Raw genomic sequence first — 14,780 nt, forward strand, 5'->3', positions numbered from 1 at the left:
GAATGTTCAGCTTTGAGGCTTTGGGAAGCTTGGACAGCTTGGAGTATGATGAATAGGTCTCTGCAGTGGTACCTGTTTCCTTGCTCAGCACTGCAGTGAGAGAAGCTGCTTCTTAAGACTGTTAGCATTTGGAAGAACCACCTCAACTAGGAGGCAACGCAGACTTGGTATATTAGTGCTGTCCAGTAAGTGAAACTCTGAAGCCTGCTTTGTGTTGGTACACATAGCACTCAGTAGTACATTATTCCTACAAGAGCCATGGCACTGTTTGCTGTTGCAGTTGCATAACACAAACACTGAGTAAGATTCCTCAGCTCACAGTGTGTTTGCATTTCATGAATCCAAGGAAGGGAAGGGATTCTCACCGCTTTTAGGGACTGACTGTATGTGGTGCCTGAGGGCTAGATGGGCTGGGAATTTGGGCAGATCTGAAAGCAGCATGATGAACTTGTAGTGAAATTCTTGTTACTTAGGTTTAATATATTCATAAGATAGGCTCTGTGTATTTTAGCCCCCAAAGATATAATTTTTTCTTTAATCCGGATTGTTAACCTCATGGTATTTACATTTAGGAAATTGATCTTCCTAGACTGTGTGGAAACACGGGAAAATGCCCTATAATAAGTTCAGACTTAGCTTTGATCCTAATTGTATGCATGTGTCTTGTGTTACCACAAATTATGGTTCCCTGGAAGTCTCTTAGAAATGCACATAAGAACCTTTTTTTACTCTTCGTTTTTAAGTAAGTAAAGAAGAATGTGCTGCATCCAGTGTAAGAATCTTCTGAAATTTGAAATTTTAAAGTACATTTCTGTATTTTGTTATCTATGATGTGCTAGTTAAAAGTACAGCAACCTGGTCTAGCTTTTTACTCCTAATTTAAAGCCTAAAACTAAAGTTCTTTTTTTCTTAGTGCCTTTGCTGCTGATGCCATAGATGAGTGACTTCTGGTCGCTTCCCTGTGTATAATTCTGACATGTTTATGTATTTCTTGTTTCTTTTAGCTTTTACAAAACTGATCACAGTAAATGGCCAAGAATATCATCTCCAGCTGGTTGACACTGCTGGCCAAGTAAGTCACCTTTCTTTGAATTTTTTCTTCAGTTAAGGCAAAAGGTATTCATGCTCCTGCAGAGCAAAGTTTGTAGCAACCATATGGTCAAATGTGAAGGTTGACTTAAATGATTCTGCCTTGTTATTTGGGCACTGAAGTGAATGAAGTCACGATGATTCTGTAGTGTTTGTTTGAAGGCTTTGTTTTGGATTTTGGTTGGGGTTTTTTTCCTGTTTATTGAACACATCTTAAAAAAAGGTGAAGAAGGAACTGCCTTAACTCTGATGTACCAGAAGTTCCTTAGTAGATTGTTTGATATTTATGGGCTAAAGTAGCAGTCTTACTTGAGATAGAAAACATCACTTTGGTAAGCCATGGAGAAATTTTTCATGACTTTCCTGTCTGTGTGCTTCAGCTACACCACTGTGACTTGTATCCATGAGGCAGCCACGGGGATTAGGCAGAAATGCAGGCAGGTGGCACTTCCCCAGCTCCCAGTAAACTACTGCTGTTTGTTTACATTTTTAAGTAAGTGTTGATTCACTTGTGCCTTTGAGCCTTCACCTAATTACAGGTAGTGCAGGAGGAGGCAGTGAATGTGGGTCCTGTAGTGTGGTCAGTAGCACCATGAAGTAGAGGTGTTTGTTACCTAGTGCTGCTTGGCTGAACTTCCACTGCACGCTCCACACACTGGAGTCTCCTGCCTTTTGAAAGGCTCTGGATTAGGAAAAAGAAAACAGAACAGAAACTGTTTGACCCCTGTATTTTTATCCCAAACTTTTTATTGCTCACATGTTCTTACCTTCCTTGATTCTGATACTTTGCCTTTGGGTTTTTCCAAACTAGGAGTGGTGTTAAATGGTGTTGTAAAACATGCTGCTAGTACTTAAGACCTGAAAGCTGCAGAGTGCTTGCTCATAGCTGGGGCACAATTCAGAAGGGTTGTAACCTTCTAGGTATGTTTGAGCACTTTCTTTGCAGAGAGCTACGTGACTTAAGAATAACCATGCTGTGTTTATACAGTGTCAGCTTGCAGTGCTAATCAGCAGCACTGGATCCGCTTACAGCCTGTCAGAGGTGTCCAGAAACACAATACTGGCCAGGCGTTCTGGGGTGAGATTGTTTGATGGGGAGTATTCCACAGAGGAGAGTGAGGGTGAGAGATGGGCAGGCTGAGAAGTCAGCTGCAGAGCAGGCTCCATAGGTTTCACTCTATAAGTGTGCTCACTGTGCATCTCTGATTGTAGCCCAGCAATACAAGTGAAATTCCTCTTTGAGGAACAAAGTATCTTCTGTGAAGGCAGCATAACTTCACTGGTAACATATTTCTATTGCTGAGGTTTATTTTCAGGGGTGATGTAATGTTATACAGTATTGTAAAACCAAAATAACTTCTCCAGCTTGTGGTTATTTTCAGATTTGATTCTTCCTAATAATGCCTTGAACTTTGAGTTCTGGCTCACATGGTTAGAGGGCGGAGTTGAAGGAAATCTGTCCAAGCCACGCTTGCTTTCTCAAATCTGTCTTGCTTAGTGATCCATGGGGTGTCCTTGTGTGTATACAGCGTAGCAGGGATTATATTGTAGATTTGACATACTTGAAAACTTGGATATGACTTGGAAAGCTGTAGCTATGTTGTTTTACTGCTTGGCAAAGTCCTTAATTTGACCCACAAGTTCCAGGAAGCTCAGCAGCTTTCCCTCCTCCTAACAAGCTAAAAAAATAAGTAATGAATTAGAAACAGTTGAAGATATGGCACTTGTTTTATTTGTTGCTCATCTCCCCTTCCAGTGCCTCTGCCTTTCATGGTTATCTGTTCAGGTTTGTGTAGTTAAGTTAAACAGGGGTCTTGGTACAAGATCACAGAAGAGGAGCGCAAGAGGAAATCTTACCTAACACCAGATTCCTGAGAAATTGGTGAAGTCAAACAACTACAGAGTTGCACTTTCACCTGTTTTACTCAGAGCCTAGCTCAGATCCCTTCTGTATTGACTTTAGGATTACACAGCCAACTGAAGTGGCTATTTGGCATTTCAGTGAAGCTGGGGGAGGGCTGCCCTCTGTGTAGCAATAAAGGCAAATAAGGGCGTCTTTTGTCGAGTGTTATTCTTTCAGACCTTTTTGGCTGAATCTGTGAAGTTGATTTACAGAGGGTTTTTCCTCATTTGCCAGTTAAGGAAGTTTGATTCCTTTTGGCTGTCTAGATTTAAGCTGCATGATTGCATTGCTCCATCTGTTCAGTCGTGACAATATACAGAGAGGTTATGTGATCTTGAGCTAAAATTAACATCTCAAGAAGCATAGGTTGAAAAATTTGAGAACTCATACATTAAGAAGTATGTCTCTTGTCATAATGGAAATGTTTCCTGGGAGCATCTATTAAAACAATTTAGTTTTAATGTGGAATCCATATTTGTGTTGTGCTTTCTGCACTGTGTCAGCCTGTTTCATTTACCTATTTGGTCAGTTTCTTTAGTACAGTGGTAATAAACTCAGTGATTGAGTTTCTGGGGCTTTTGTTAGGGTTTGGGTTTGGCTTGTTTGCTTTGAATTAAATGCTTGCCTCGAATTAAATGCTTGCCATATAATATAAACTTCTAGTTTTTATTAAACAATAACTTCTTGCATCTACAGTTGATAAGCATTAGTTGGTGAGCCACAGTTATTTGCGTCCTCACAGACCCCTGGGGTAATTTAGATGTGATCAGTGCCACTTGAAATGATGAACTGCAAGATCCTGTCGTCAGCTGTTGAAATTAGGAATTGGAAATGTATCACTAGCACGATAAGAGATGTAATTGCTAATTAGTGGTAGGAGAGAGTGAATGTTTTGTACTAATACAAACTGATAATTAAGCAGGGTAAGAGGATTGGGGATGGCTTTAGCTGATTCATAGTCTTAGGGGGAATAAATTAAAAAAGCTGTAGATTAGACTGACTGGAGTTTCTCCTGATTTGATAAAGATTTCACGTCTGGCATTACAATGAAAAACCTTAATTCTGAAAGTACTACCTGTAGAAAATGGTCCTGCACCTCACGTGTTACACATAGACAACTGCTGATGATCTGCTAACATCGAGTTATGAGCCATGGCAATAAGTAATTTTAAATGCATTACTCCTACAGGATGAATACTCCATATTTCCTCAGACGTACTCCATAGACATCAATGGCTACATTCTTGTTTATTCAGTCACGTCAATAAAAAGGTAATAAAATCTGTTGTGTTCATCTAGTACAGTTACTAACCAGATGTATTCTGGGTTCAGTGCTTGCATCTGCTGTTTTCTGTGTCTAATTCATTGAATCTCTCTCTCCCTTAGAAGCAGACTGGAAATAATTAATGGGGGTTTAGAAATTTCCCCTTAGATCCAAGTGTCACGGGCACTTTACAGACTAATGCACAAGATACTGTGTAGGAGATGAGGCAGTGCTGAACTGTGTTGTAAGTAAAGGTACATAGAACGATTTCAGGAGTAAGCACAGAGTTCATTGCTTTAGCATCAGATAAAAAGGTGGACTTGAATATCAACTGAAAGGGCACTGTTCATTTATGCAAAGTACCTGATTGGTCCAGCAGCCTTGTAGCTCCTTATAGTACCAAGACTTCTTGGACTTCTTGGGTTGGATCATTAGCCATCAGAAACTTTCATTGAAACAGCAATATGTGATACGTCAATATGTGACTTCTGGCCTGTAGGCTCACTCTGGCCATGCTGCAGCAAATATGTTACTTGAAATGCTTCCCAGAGTATCTGTTCTGTCCTCACTGTGGGCTGTAGCCCATTCTGATGGGAGGACAGAGTCCATCGTAGCCGGAGTCATTTACTTGCAAGAAGCATCTTAGCCTTTGTAAGGTCTCATTATCTTCTGTTAGGTTGTCCCTAGCATCTGGTTGTCTTTGTTTTGTTTAAATACTGATCATTCTTGAATAGATGTTAATTTCCTAGTGCAGCATCTGTTGTGACAGCCAAAATAATCCTGGTTTTTAAAATTTTTGAGTAAAATGATTTAGACCTTAGGGCTTTTTGCTCTTCGAGTAGGGAAGTTGATGTTTCCCTTCTACTTGCAAGGAAGCTTATCAACATTTTACAAGTGCTGAAGCATTCCACGTCGTCTTTTTTCCTCTCTGAAGCAGACAAAATGTGTCATCTCAAGTGCTTTTTAGTGGATTGTTATAAAATGCAGGTTAAACAACTTGCCTGTTGCCTCTTCTCAAAGAAGGGATATGGGCTGGTTATAAATTTCCATTGCTTGCAGGGTCTTTAATGTTGAAGAGGTTTTGGCAGTCGTTCTTTCTTGGTTTTCCTCTTCAGTTCCATAGTGAAGGGCAGGCACATGTGACCTGGAGGAGATGCAGCAGATGCTAAGCTTTCATGCATGTCTAGAGATGCTAAACTACCTAACTCCTTTTTTTAGTAAGAGCTTCATTGTTGGTAATGAATAACTTCCATGAAATAGGAATTATTATTCTCTGCCTTAAGTAGACAATCCTCTACTCCTGAAGTGAAAACTGTTCATTGATAAGTGGCACTGAAAGGACAAAAGTGTCTGTGTAAAATCAGCGTAGATCCTTGGAGGTTTCTGCAGCTTGTGCTTTCCCTAGACAGCAGCTGAGGGATGTGCTCTTTTTTAGCTGCTCCAATTGTTGCCTCATGATGTCTTGAGCTTAGCAGCCCAGATGAAGAAATTAAAATCTGTTTTCTACGAGAGTGTTTAAAACTGAAAACTAATCACAGTGAAAATTCAAACAGACTGTAGGTAGATTGTATTTTCATCAGTATTTTAGCGTTGATCTGTTTATTCCAAGTTTTTTTTATTTCTTCCTTTAAATTCCAGTGATGCAGTCTTGTTCCATTCCTTATGTTGTGTGTCAGGATAGTGTCAGGCGATAGGAAAGATCTGCTGCCGTACCCTGCTAGCTTAGATGACTTGCTCAGGCAATCAGATTGCTGTCACCATCTGTCTTGACTTCTGTCAAAGTGTGGATGTCGATCTGAATGTTGATCCGGCAGGAGCGAGTGCTTTGACAGCAAACTCCATAGAAATGCCCTTTCAAAACTATCAGCTTCCCTGCTAACCTCCAGCGGGAAGTTAGAGTGGGACTTGAGGAAAAGCTCACACCCTACGTCTTTTCACGCTCCCAGGCTCTCCAACAAGGTTACTGGAAGGCTTTTGCTCTACTTCAACTTAATCAAATTCCGGTTTCATGTCTTGCTAGGCTCCCTGATCCTGTGGAACACATTTATCTGACAGCTAGTGATACTTTTCATTGTGTTTCTCACATGGAACTGTTTGCTGCAACCATACTGGCTTGACAGAACTGGGCAGGACCTTTTACAGTCGCCACATTTTGCGATGTTTTGGTGTGACCGTGCTCTTTGGATTGGTCAGCATCTATCTTAAAGTGTGTCCCTGCTCCTTCCAGCCTTACTAGTTTTGAAAGCTTTCTAGAACATTAAATTGATCTTCTTGAGCCAATTTCATTCCTGGCAGTTCTTAGCAACTTGGTTTTTTTTGTCAGAATTGTGTTTGAGTTTAAACAGCACTTCTCTCTTGGTTTCCACCTTATCTGTCGTCAAAGATCAGTTGAGCTCATAGCCTGTCTTGGCAGAGAGGTGCACAGAACTGGGAGAGCCCAAGCTGAGCAAGAACTCTTGGTGACATTGTGGACTGGAACCTCAGGTGGAAACGTGCAAGGGTGCTGTGCTGTGGCACGGTGTTTTTCTGGCTGTGCTGGAAAGGACACACACCTCACAATGGAAAGGAAATGGTGATTGTACTGTGTTAGTGATTCAGTTACCCTGTGGCTAGTACACTAGATCTTTCCTGTTGCTTCAGGCTGAGAAACAGCTTTGTGGTCTGTTGCAGAAATTTTTTGGGTAGTATTTTATTCTTCTTTGGTTTGCAGGATCACTACTTCTGTGTGTAGCAGTGCCTCTCAACTTTGCCACAACCAGACTCCATTTAACTCTTTATTTTTTAAAATAATTAAAAGAATGAAATTCTAAGACAAGTTCTCCAGACCAGAATTTCACTAATCCCTTGTCAGCATAAGTCCTTTCATTGATTCCACATTTTCATGTCGTGTTGTGCTTGTGTTGCTAATAGGTTGTGCCAGACTAAGTCACGCTTTTGTTTACAAGGAAGCTGTTTTCTTGATATGGTATAGTGAAACCATTAGCTGAAGGTGGAGAAGTAGCATGTTCTACCCAGTCTCAAATATTATTGCTGAAGTCAGACAAACTGACCTACTTGACAGAAAATCCTTCTTAAATATGGTAGTGTTTATTGTTCCAGAAGTGAGAGGTTTTAATGATTCAGCTAGCTTGGATACTGGTTGTAGGCACCAGTTCTTTGAGAGCTCAGAGTTGGAAGTGTGTTGGAGTGCTGCTCTGTTTTTTAAAGTTTCATTTCTAATTGAAATGCAGTGCAAGTCAAGACACTGCCTGTAGCTAACGACCTTGGGAGCCGGAAAAGTTTTGGTCTCTCTTTTTTTGTTGTGCGTCTCGTCTGGGAGCCTGTGCCTCTCAAATCTGAATCGTGCACTTGGTGTACCAGCATTTTTTCCATAATGTAATTAGAGAAGGACAGCCTCTGCTCTTCAACCCCCATTATAGCTTGTTCTCAAAAGGACTAAATGTCAAATGTGGGGGGTTTTGTTAGGTTTTTGGCTTCTTGGTATTTCACAGCACTGCTTCTTATCTACTGTCATCCAGACTTCACGGACATGGTAGGTGAACAGACAATGAGTATCTGAGTAACCACTGTTTCGATACCATCTCTCAGCTCAGTTTACTCACTTTCCATAGAAAATTAGAAGTTAGGCTTCTTTTGACTTTCACATAAATGAAACTAAAGAATTCTATATGGACCAGAGCATTCTTAAAAAAAAACCCCAGCATGTTATTTCAAGATGGAGTGTGCTTAAATAAATACTTTTCTCTTTGAACCTGCTTTAATTTGACATGCTCATCCAATATTGTCAGAGCAGGTAAATTTCTTACCACAGATACAAACCAGATGAGGGGTGGGAGGGGCTTCCATTGATGCTGTTGGGTGCATCGCTCCTGGGTAATGTTGTTTATTTCTGCAAGTACCACAAGTGGGGAGGCTTTAGCTGTAGGCATAGGTCTTTGCTGCTTCTGGGGCCGTTCTGTTGTACGCAAAGCGGTAAGACTTTCAGCATGTTTGTAGTGCTGCCACTGTGCATAGAGTTAAGTTTTAAACACAGCAACCTACATGTGCATTTAATGGCTTGTGTATTGGGTATTAAGGATAAACATCAGAGTGCATGTGTGACTTCATCCCTTTATTTTGCAGTTTTGAAGTGATAAAAGTTATCCATGGCAAGTTATTGGATATGGTGGGAAAAGTCCAGTAAGTAGTGACACTTTCATCTCATTTCATTGCAGGCATGTTACTAGTACTTTGTTCAGTATACTATAACTGTTCTGAAGTTCTGAACTTTCTTTCACAGAATACCCATTATGCTGGTTGGAAATAAAAAAGACCTGCATATGGAACGGTATGTGAACTCCAGTATGTGTGAAATGCAAGGCAGCAGCCGGCATTCCTGTGGCTGCAGCGCGCTGGGTTTTGTTCTTGGCTTTTTGTAACTTAAATGAATTTGTAGGTTAAAATAATGCACTGGCAAAGGAATTGTGTCCAGGATGTGAACTGGGAGCCATGAACTTTCATTGTAATGTTGACTTTTGCTGTAAGGTTCTGGAGAAGGTCATTTAATGGCTTGGTTTTCTCAAAACAAGTAACAGGAATGTGTTTTGTCAGAACTCTGAAATACCAGATGACATTGCAGATGATGAAAGCAAAGCAGTACTCTGGGACAACTACTTTTCTGGGTCACATAGCAGTTTTACCTGGCCTCATAGCATATTTGACAGTAGCCAAAAAGCAAATGCTCTGGATCAGGCTTCACAAAACATTCCTGTTTTATGTTTTTATGTGCTTCAGTACTCCAAGGACTTTGCTGAAGTATCAAATTCCAATTCTTCTGCAAGTTATAAAGAAACATACTTTTTCTCTTTGGTCAGGGTGATCAGCTATGAAGAAGGGAAAGCTTTAGCAGAATCCTGGAATGCAGCTTTCTTGGAATCTTCTGCTAAAGAAAATCAGGTAATGGATTTGAGATTTTTATTCAAATAGCAATGTAATGGAATGACTCGGAGTTTCACTTAATAAAGGAAACTAAAATATTTGCATGTACACTGCAGATACTCTGTGTAGATGGTTGGAAACAAAATGGCTTTCTGTGTTGGGGTTTATGTATAGAGGTTTGTCCATTCAGCTGTAATGGAAGGAAGAAGCAAAGAACTGAGAGTTAAGCTTCACTGAACGTAGCAGGAAGCTTAGTGACAAGCTAAACCTTGAGTCTGTGTGGCGTGTGGAACAGGGTCTGTGATGTGCTGTTACCTCAACTAGGAGGTCATTTAAGGTGCTAGGCAAGGCTCAGTTTCTCTGATGTGAGCAATACTTGTTTTGTGGGTCTGGGAGGCTGCAGGGGCAAACAGGAGAATGTTAGAATTCAGCAGAGGCTGCTGGGCAGCACTGTGACAACGTTACCATGAAGCTGCACCTTCTGATGCAATATAATCTTAATTGCTCTAACTAACTTTAAGATGTTTCCTAAATATGTTCTGGTATTTGAATCTGTTCCTATGAATGTTAATAAGACTTTGTTGTTGATCTGACATCATATGTATCAAAGCTCCAAGAGCCTTCTAGTTTGGGCTTGAAGTGATAGATAACTGCTGCGGATCAGGAGGGAAGTGTCTTTTTTCCATGTCCCTGTCCCCTGCCATAAGTCTCAACAGCATCAGAGCTTTTGCTTTTGGAAAATACATATGATAAGATCAGAAGGACACTGTCAGGCTGGTTTTGTACCGATGAGCCCTTACACAGAAGAAATGCTTATATTATCTGATATTGAACCTATCATATCACATCCTTGCCCTCCTTGATAACATCAGCACGACTGAAAGGGCAATCCTATAGCTAGGACAGGGCCTATTCAAACAGCCTTTCTTTCCCTCTCCCCAAAAGTGAAACAAATAGCTTTTGTCCAATGTCTGTTGTCAACAATTCTCCAATTTACTTGAGTAAAGTTGGATTTTCCCTGGAAGAAAAACTTGGATTGTTTTATAATTCCCCTCCCCCCCCCCCCCCCCCCCGCCCCAGAACACTTGAGTTCATTTTATTGTAATGCTGTTTTGGGCTAGGACTTTCATCAGGCCCAATTTCGATGGGGTTAATTCAAGTGTGACATTTCTGAATATTTTCTCTTTACTGCTGGAGAATTTGAAATGCCCAAGGAAACTAAATTTGCAGTGTATAAAAGAATAAACTGATTAAAACCTTTTGTAGATCCAGGCTGGAGGTTGATGTCCCTGCCTGTGGGAGGGGGGTTGGAGCTCTATGATTCTTGGGGTCCCTTCCAACCCATGCCATTCTATGATTCTATGAAAAGCATCTAGTTTCCCCACCTGCCCCATCCCCCATCCCCTGCTTATTTTAAGTGACTTCATAGTTCTGGGTTAGGCAAAGCTCTTGCCTGCACTCTTTCTTTGGCGTACACTGGCGACGTGTGACAACGTAGCAATTCATACCCAGCAGAATATCCTACTGATAACTTCTCTGAAGTTGGTATTGTTCTTGGTTCAAGAAGACAAAAAGAAAAGTTGGGTGTATTTCTGCAAAGTGGCTGCAAGCTTTCTATGATGCTTGGCGTGTCTTGCATGCTAAATTGCTGTGCTAACAAAGTCCCATTGACTGCTGTGGATTTGTGTGTGTGCCTTAGCCTCGGGCTGTATTAAGTTCTGCTGCCAGCTGAAATTTAGATAGCAAACTTTGTAGCCTTTCAGGGAAATGGGAATGGCAATTGTATGTCAGATAATAAGAATTCTGTACAGTCCTGTACAAGTGCCACAAAAAAAAAAAGCAGGAGTTGTGATCGTTTTTGCTGTCAAAAGAGTTCTTACCAGGCCTTGGTTTCAGCAGGATCCTTCAGAACAGGAATCACAGGTCACTTGTAGCTTCTGTCCCTGGATTTAGATACAGGCTGTTAGAAGCAGGTGTTTGAACACAGTTCCTCCTTCATGCCTCTTACATAAAACACTCTGGAAGTTTGTCTGGCTTCAGAAGTTTAAGAGGTCATGTCTTCTGGAGGTGAGCACCCGCAGCACGTGACCATCTGGTGTGCTTCTTTGGGAGGCTTGGGATCTACAGAAGAAAGTGTAAAGAAGCCCAAAACCAGGGCAGCTGCCTTAGTCTTCTTGAGAACAGGTGCAGAGTAATGCTCAGCTCTGAAGAGGAGGAAGATTGAGCTTTGAGAGCAAAGTGTGGAGCCTCAAGCTGCTACAGGGAACAGGAGACACCAGGCATTGTAGCACCCCTTCCTGAAAGTTAGACCAGGAGCGCTTCTGAACTCATGGGGTTGTTTTTTTTTCTCCAAATCCTAATTTGACAGGATCAAACCAGCTGATACATAGACATCAGGAGCTGTCTGTGGTTTGGAAGGGGAAGGGTTTATTTTGAACTTGGTGGCAAGGCATGTTGTCATTATCCTAGTACTTACCTTGCGTAAGTCTACATTACAGGAAAAAGAAGTCTGTTGGCCCTTTTTGCTTGGAGGTTCACACAAATCACCACCTGTACTAGCTTGGGTCCAGCAAATGAAACTTGCCTATCAAGATCAAGTCTTAAACTCCTTCCAGAACTGCTTCAGATTCTGTTTGTTTTACAGAAAGTTAATTTGAAGCTTAAAGGGATGAGTTGGACTGAGTTGGGAATTTAGAGTTTAAGAACTCAGCAGAGAACTCAGATCTTCCTGCCTGGGGGAAGTCTGTTAATCCTTTTTCTCTTAAACCTACCCATTTGTATTTGGTTGATGTGGAGCCAGAATATGACAATTTGCTGGTATTCTGGTCTGGAATTGGTTTGGTACGTGATGATGTTCACAACAGTGGGAAGAGTAGGTCTCTGTGCTGTGGGGGTTAGACAAAACTCGATTGGATACATGATCTATCCTTTATAACAACTCTGTCTTTAAGGAACTGCTGAAATCTGAGCAGATACTCCCTGTAGCAGGTCCTAGTAGCAAAGGCTCTCTTCCCCCTACAAGGGGGTGGGAGAGCATTGACTGTTCTTCCTGCTTTGGCCAAAAAAAAAAGAAATAATAAAAAATTGAAAATACCCATTTTAGAACATCTGTGAGAGTCCTGGGAGCGTAGCCATACTATATTGGGCAACTAAAATAAACGAACTTGAGCAAACTAGATGTATTCTGCCAGGAGTTATCCAAAGATACCACATTCCAGAGATGACGTGACTGGATAGATGGAAGAAAGCAAGAGAGGCGAAGATCAAAGCTGTGGTGATGATAAATGCTCGCTGCTGGCAAGCGTCCTCAAGGTCAGATATATTTGAGGTTATGTCTGAGCTCTGTTAGTTAGAGATGGGTGACCTGGTAGGACGTTCAGAACAGCCTGGGTATCAGCAACATGGGACATCTAGGGAAATCCCTGGACTCTGAGAAGGCAATTCTGAGACTTGATAGAAAAAGACTTCTTTAAGACTACTGCTGGGCTCTTCTTGTCCTGTCTTCTCAAGCTGGTGTGTTGAACTTGAGGAGTTTGGAGCCTTTCTTGTGGAATTCCCTACTTAGTCTCACCTAAGCTGTAGTATAGTGCTTCATCTCAATCCCAACGCAATAAAGCGGTAACTGTTTGAAATACAACTGGAATCCAAATGGGTCTTAAACCCAGTTGAAGCTGGGAGCCAGCTTTTACTGGAAGAAGGAAGGGGGTTGGTCTTCTTGCAGTGATGCCTTGGGACAAGACAAGGGGCAACAGGCACAAACCTGAATATAGGAATTTCCACCTAAACATGAGGAGGAACATTATTGTGAGGGTGTCAGGGTGCTGGGACAGGCTGCCTGGAGAGGTTGTGGAGTCTCCTTCTCTGGAGACATTCAAACCTGCTGGAACGCTGTCCTGTGCAGCCTGCTCAAAGTGATACTGCTCTGGTGAGGGGGTTGGACTAGATGATCTCTGGAGGTCCCTTCCAACCCCTGCCATTCTGTGATACTGTAATTTAGGGAGTAACCAGCAGCCAAATGTTACTTATCCAGTTACTAGAATAAATAAACTTGTTTTTGAAGGGGCAAGTAGCAAAAAAAATCCCCTTCTCACTGAAACAGCTCTCTCCTTAAAAAGCAATTGCTGCTTTTTCAAGAGTAGCTTCATCTTCAGGTTCAGTAAATGCTTCGGAGTGGTTTGGGATCCCAGCCCCTCTCTGGGGGTCTGACAAGTTTAGCTGGTGAAGGATGGGGGAGAACCTCTCTTCCTTTACCTGACTATTGTTCAAGTTCCTTTGCCCAGTTCTGTGCCAAGATAAACTGGTAGTTTGAGCAGTTGAGAGTTTCCTCTTTGAAATAATAAAGCAGCTGCATAGCTGGGAAGTACAGCGTAGCACCCAGCAGCGGCTGGGTGCGGGTGTTGGCACCTCCCCAGCTGTCTGTCCTGCTTGCACCATGGGGCACATCTGCAGTAGTTGAGCCCCTGGTGTCTCTTGCGTGGTGCTGAGCATGCATTGCCCAGGCTGACATCTATTTTGTTTCCTCAGGGGAGAAAGGTAGAAGAAAGCCAGATGGCTTTCTGTAGGCTAGGTGTGACCCACATTCTGTGTAGCTGGACCATATGGAGACAGATGTGTGTGAAGTCTGGCTGTGATCTTTATTCCTTGTCACAAAACACAGCTTCCTGCGTTGTTTGAGGGCTTGTTCTAAAATCCTTCAGTGGCTTTGGGCTGAATTACGAATTCTGAAGGGTTGATTAAACCTTCTCAGTTAGTACATATTTTCTGTGATATGAATTAACAAGCCCTGTAAACTCCTACATCTCAGGGTTTCAAACAGCACCTCTTTACTGGGAACATAACAGCTTCTTGGTTGATGGAGTTGTGGAGGTTTTTAACAGGAGCTTTGAAGCAGGGCCATAAAGACCTTGAGTGTTAAAATGAAACCATTGGAAATTCCAGCTCTAAGGAAACACTGGTGTGATATATTTGTAAATTGGTGTGTCACTAAGCTTTGATTAAGAGAAACTTCAGTGGTGACTCTGGTTTGTTAGCAACTGGAGCCCTGACCGTGGTTCTCCTGGAGTCTCATTTGCTCAGGAAATGTGTTGTATCATTACTGGACTAACGAGCTGCTTCTGTCAAAGTCAGTTGGGATCATGGGGAAACTTCATTATATGGAAGAGTAATTTATTTCCAGGTAATGAAGTATTTTAAATAGTTCCAGATATAACTGTGCATAAACTGTATAAATATGGGAAACTTAAATTCAGTGTAATCTTGCTAAGGTTGCTTTAAGATGGTTGTGGGACTCTTTCAGTCAATGGGGTAATTTGGAAGGGATGCAATTAAGAATGACACCTTGTGGAGGCAGAAAAACATATGTTGGGTTCAGGACACATAGTCCTAAATCACAGGGTGCTCTTCAGCCTGCTGATTAAAACCAACAAAAACCCCTTTTTATCCGCTTTCATAACGTGACTGCTTTTCTATAATGAATATACTACTTAACGAGCGTGGGCTTGGAATTCATGAAATGGGCAGTCAGAGCTTGGATAAACTTTAAATGTGTGTCTGGGCGATCAGGAGAGCATTTCCAAGCTGAAGATTCACATGCTGAATTACTGATCG

General features: G+C 41.7%; 1 protein-coding gene across 2 annotated transcripts in view; it reads left to right on the forward strand.

Moving 5' to 3' along the window:
• Positions 1-14,780, forward strand: part of RHEB (Ras homolog, mTORC1 binding) — a 41,403-nt gene that overhangs the window by 24,467 nt on the left and 2,156 nt on the right. Inside the window, exons 3-7 of one of the 2 annotated variants that reach the window (XM_084280431.1) lie at positions 1,005-1,072; positions 4,182-4,264; positions 8,379-8,435; positions 8,536-8,583; positions 9,110-9,191. In XM_084280431.1, coding sequence (XP_084136557.1) covers positions 1,005-1,072; positions 4,182-4,264; positions 8,379-8,435; positions 8,536-8,583; positions 9,110-9,191 — 338 coding nt within the window. The remainder of the gene's footprint in view (positions 1-1,004; positions 1,073-4,181; positions 4,265-8,378; positions 8,436-8,535; positions 8,584-9,109; positions 9,192-14,780) is intronic. The other variant, XM_084280432.1, reaches the window with a different exon arrangement.

This window comes from Gallinula chloropus (genome assembly GCF_964237585.1).
Source record: "Gallinula chloropus genome assembly, chromosome: 2".
NCBI classification, from domain to species: domain Eukaryota; kingdom Metazoa; phylum Chordata; class Aves; order Gruiformes; family Rallidae; genus Gallinula; species Gallinula chloropus.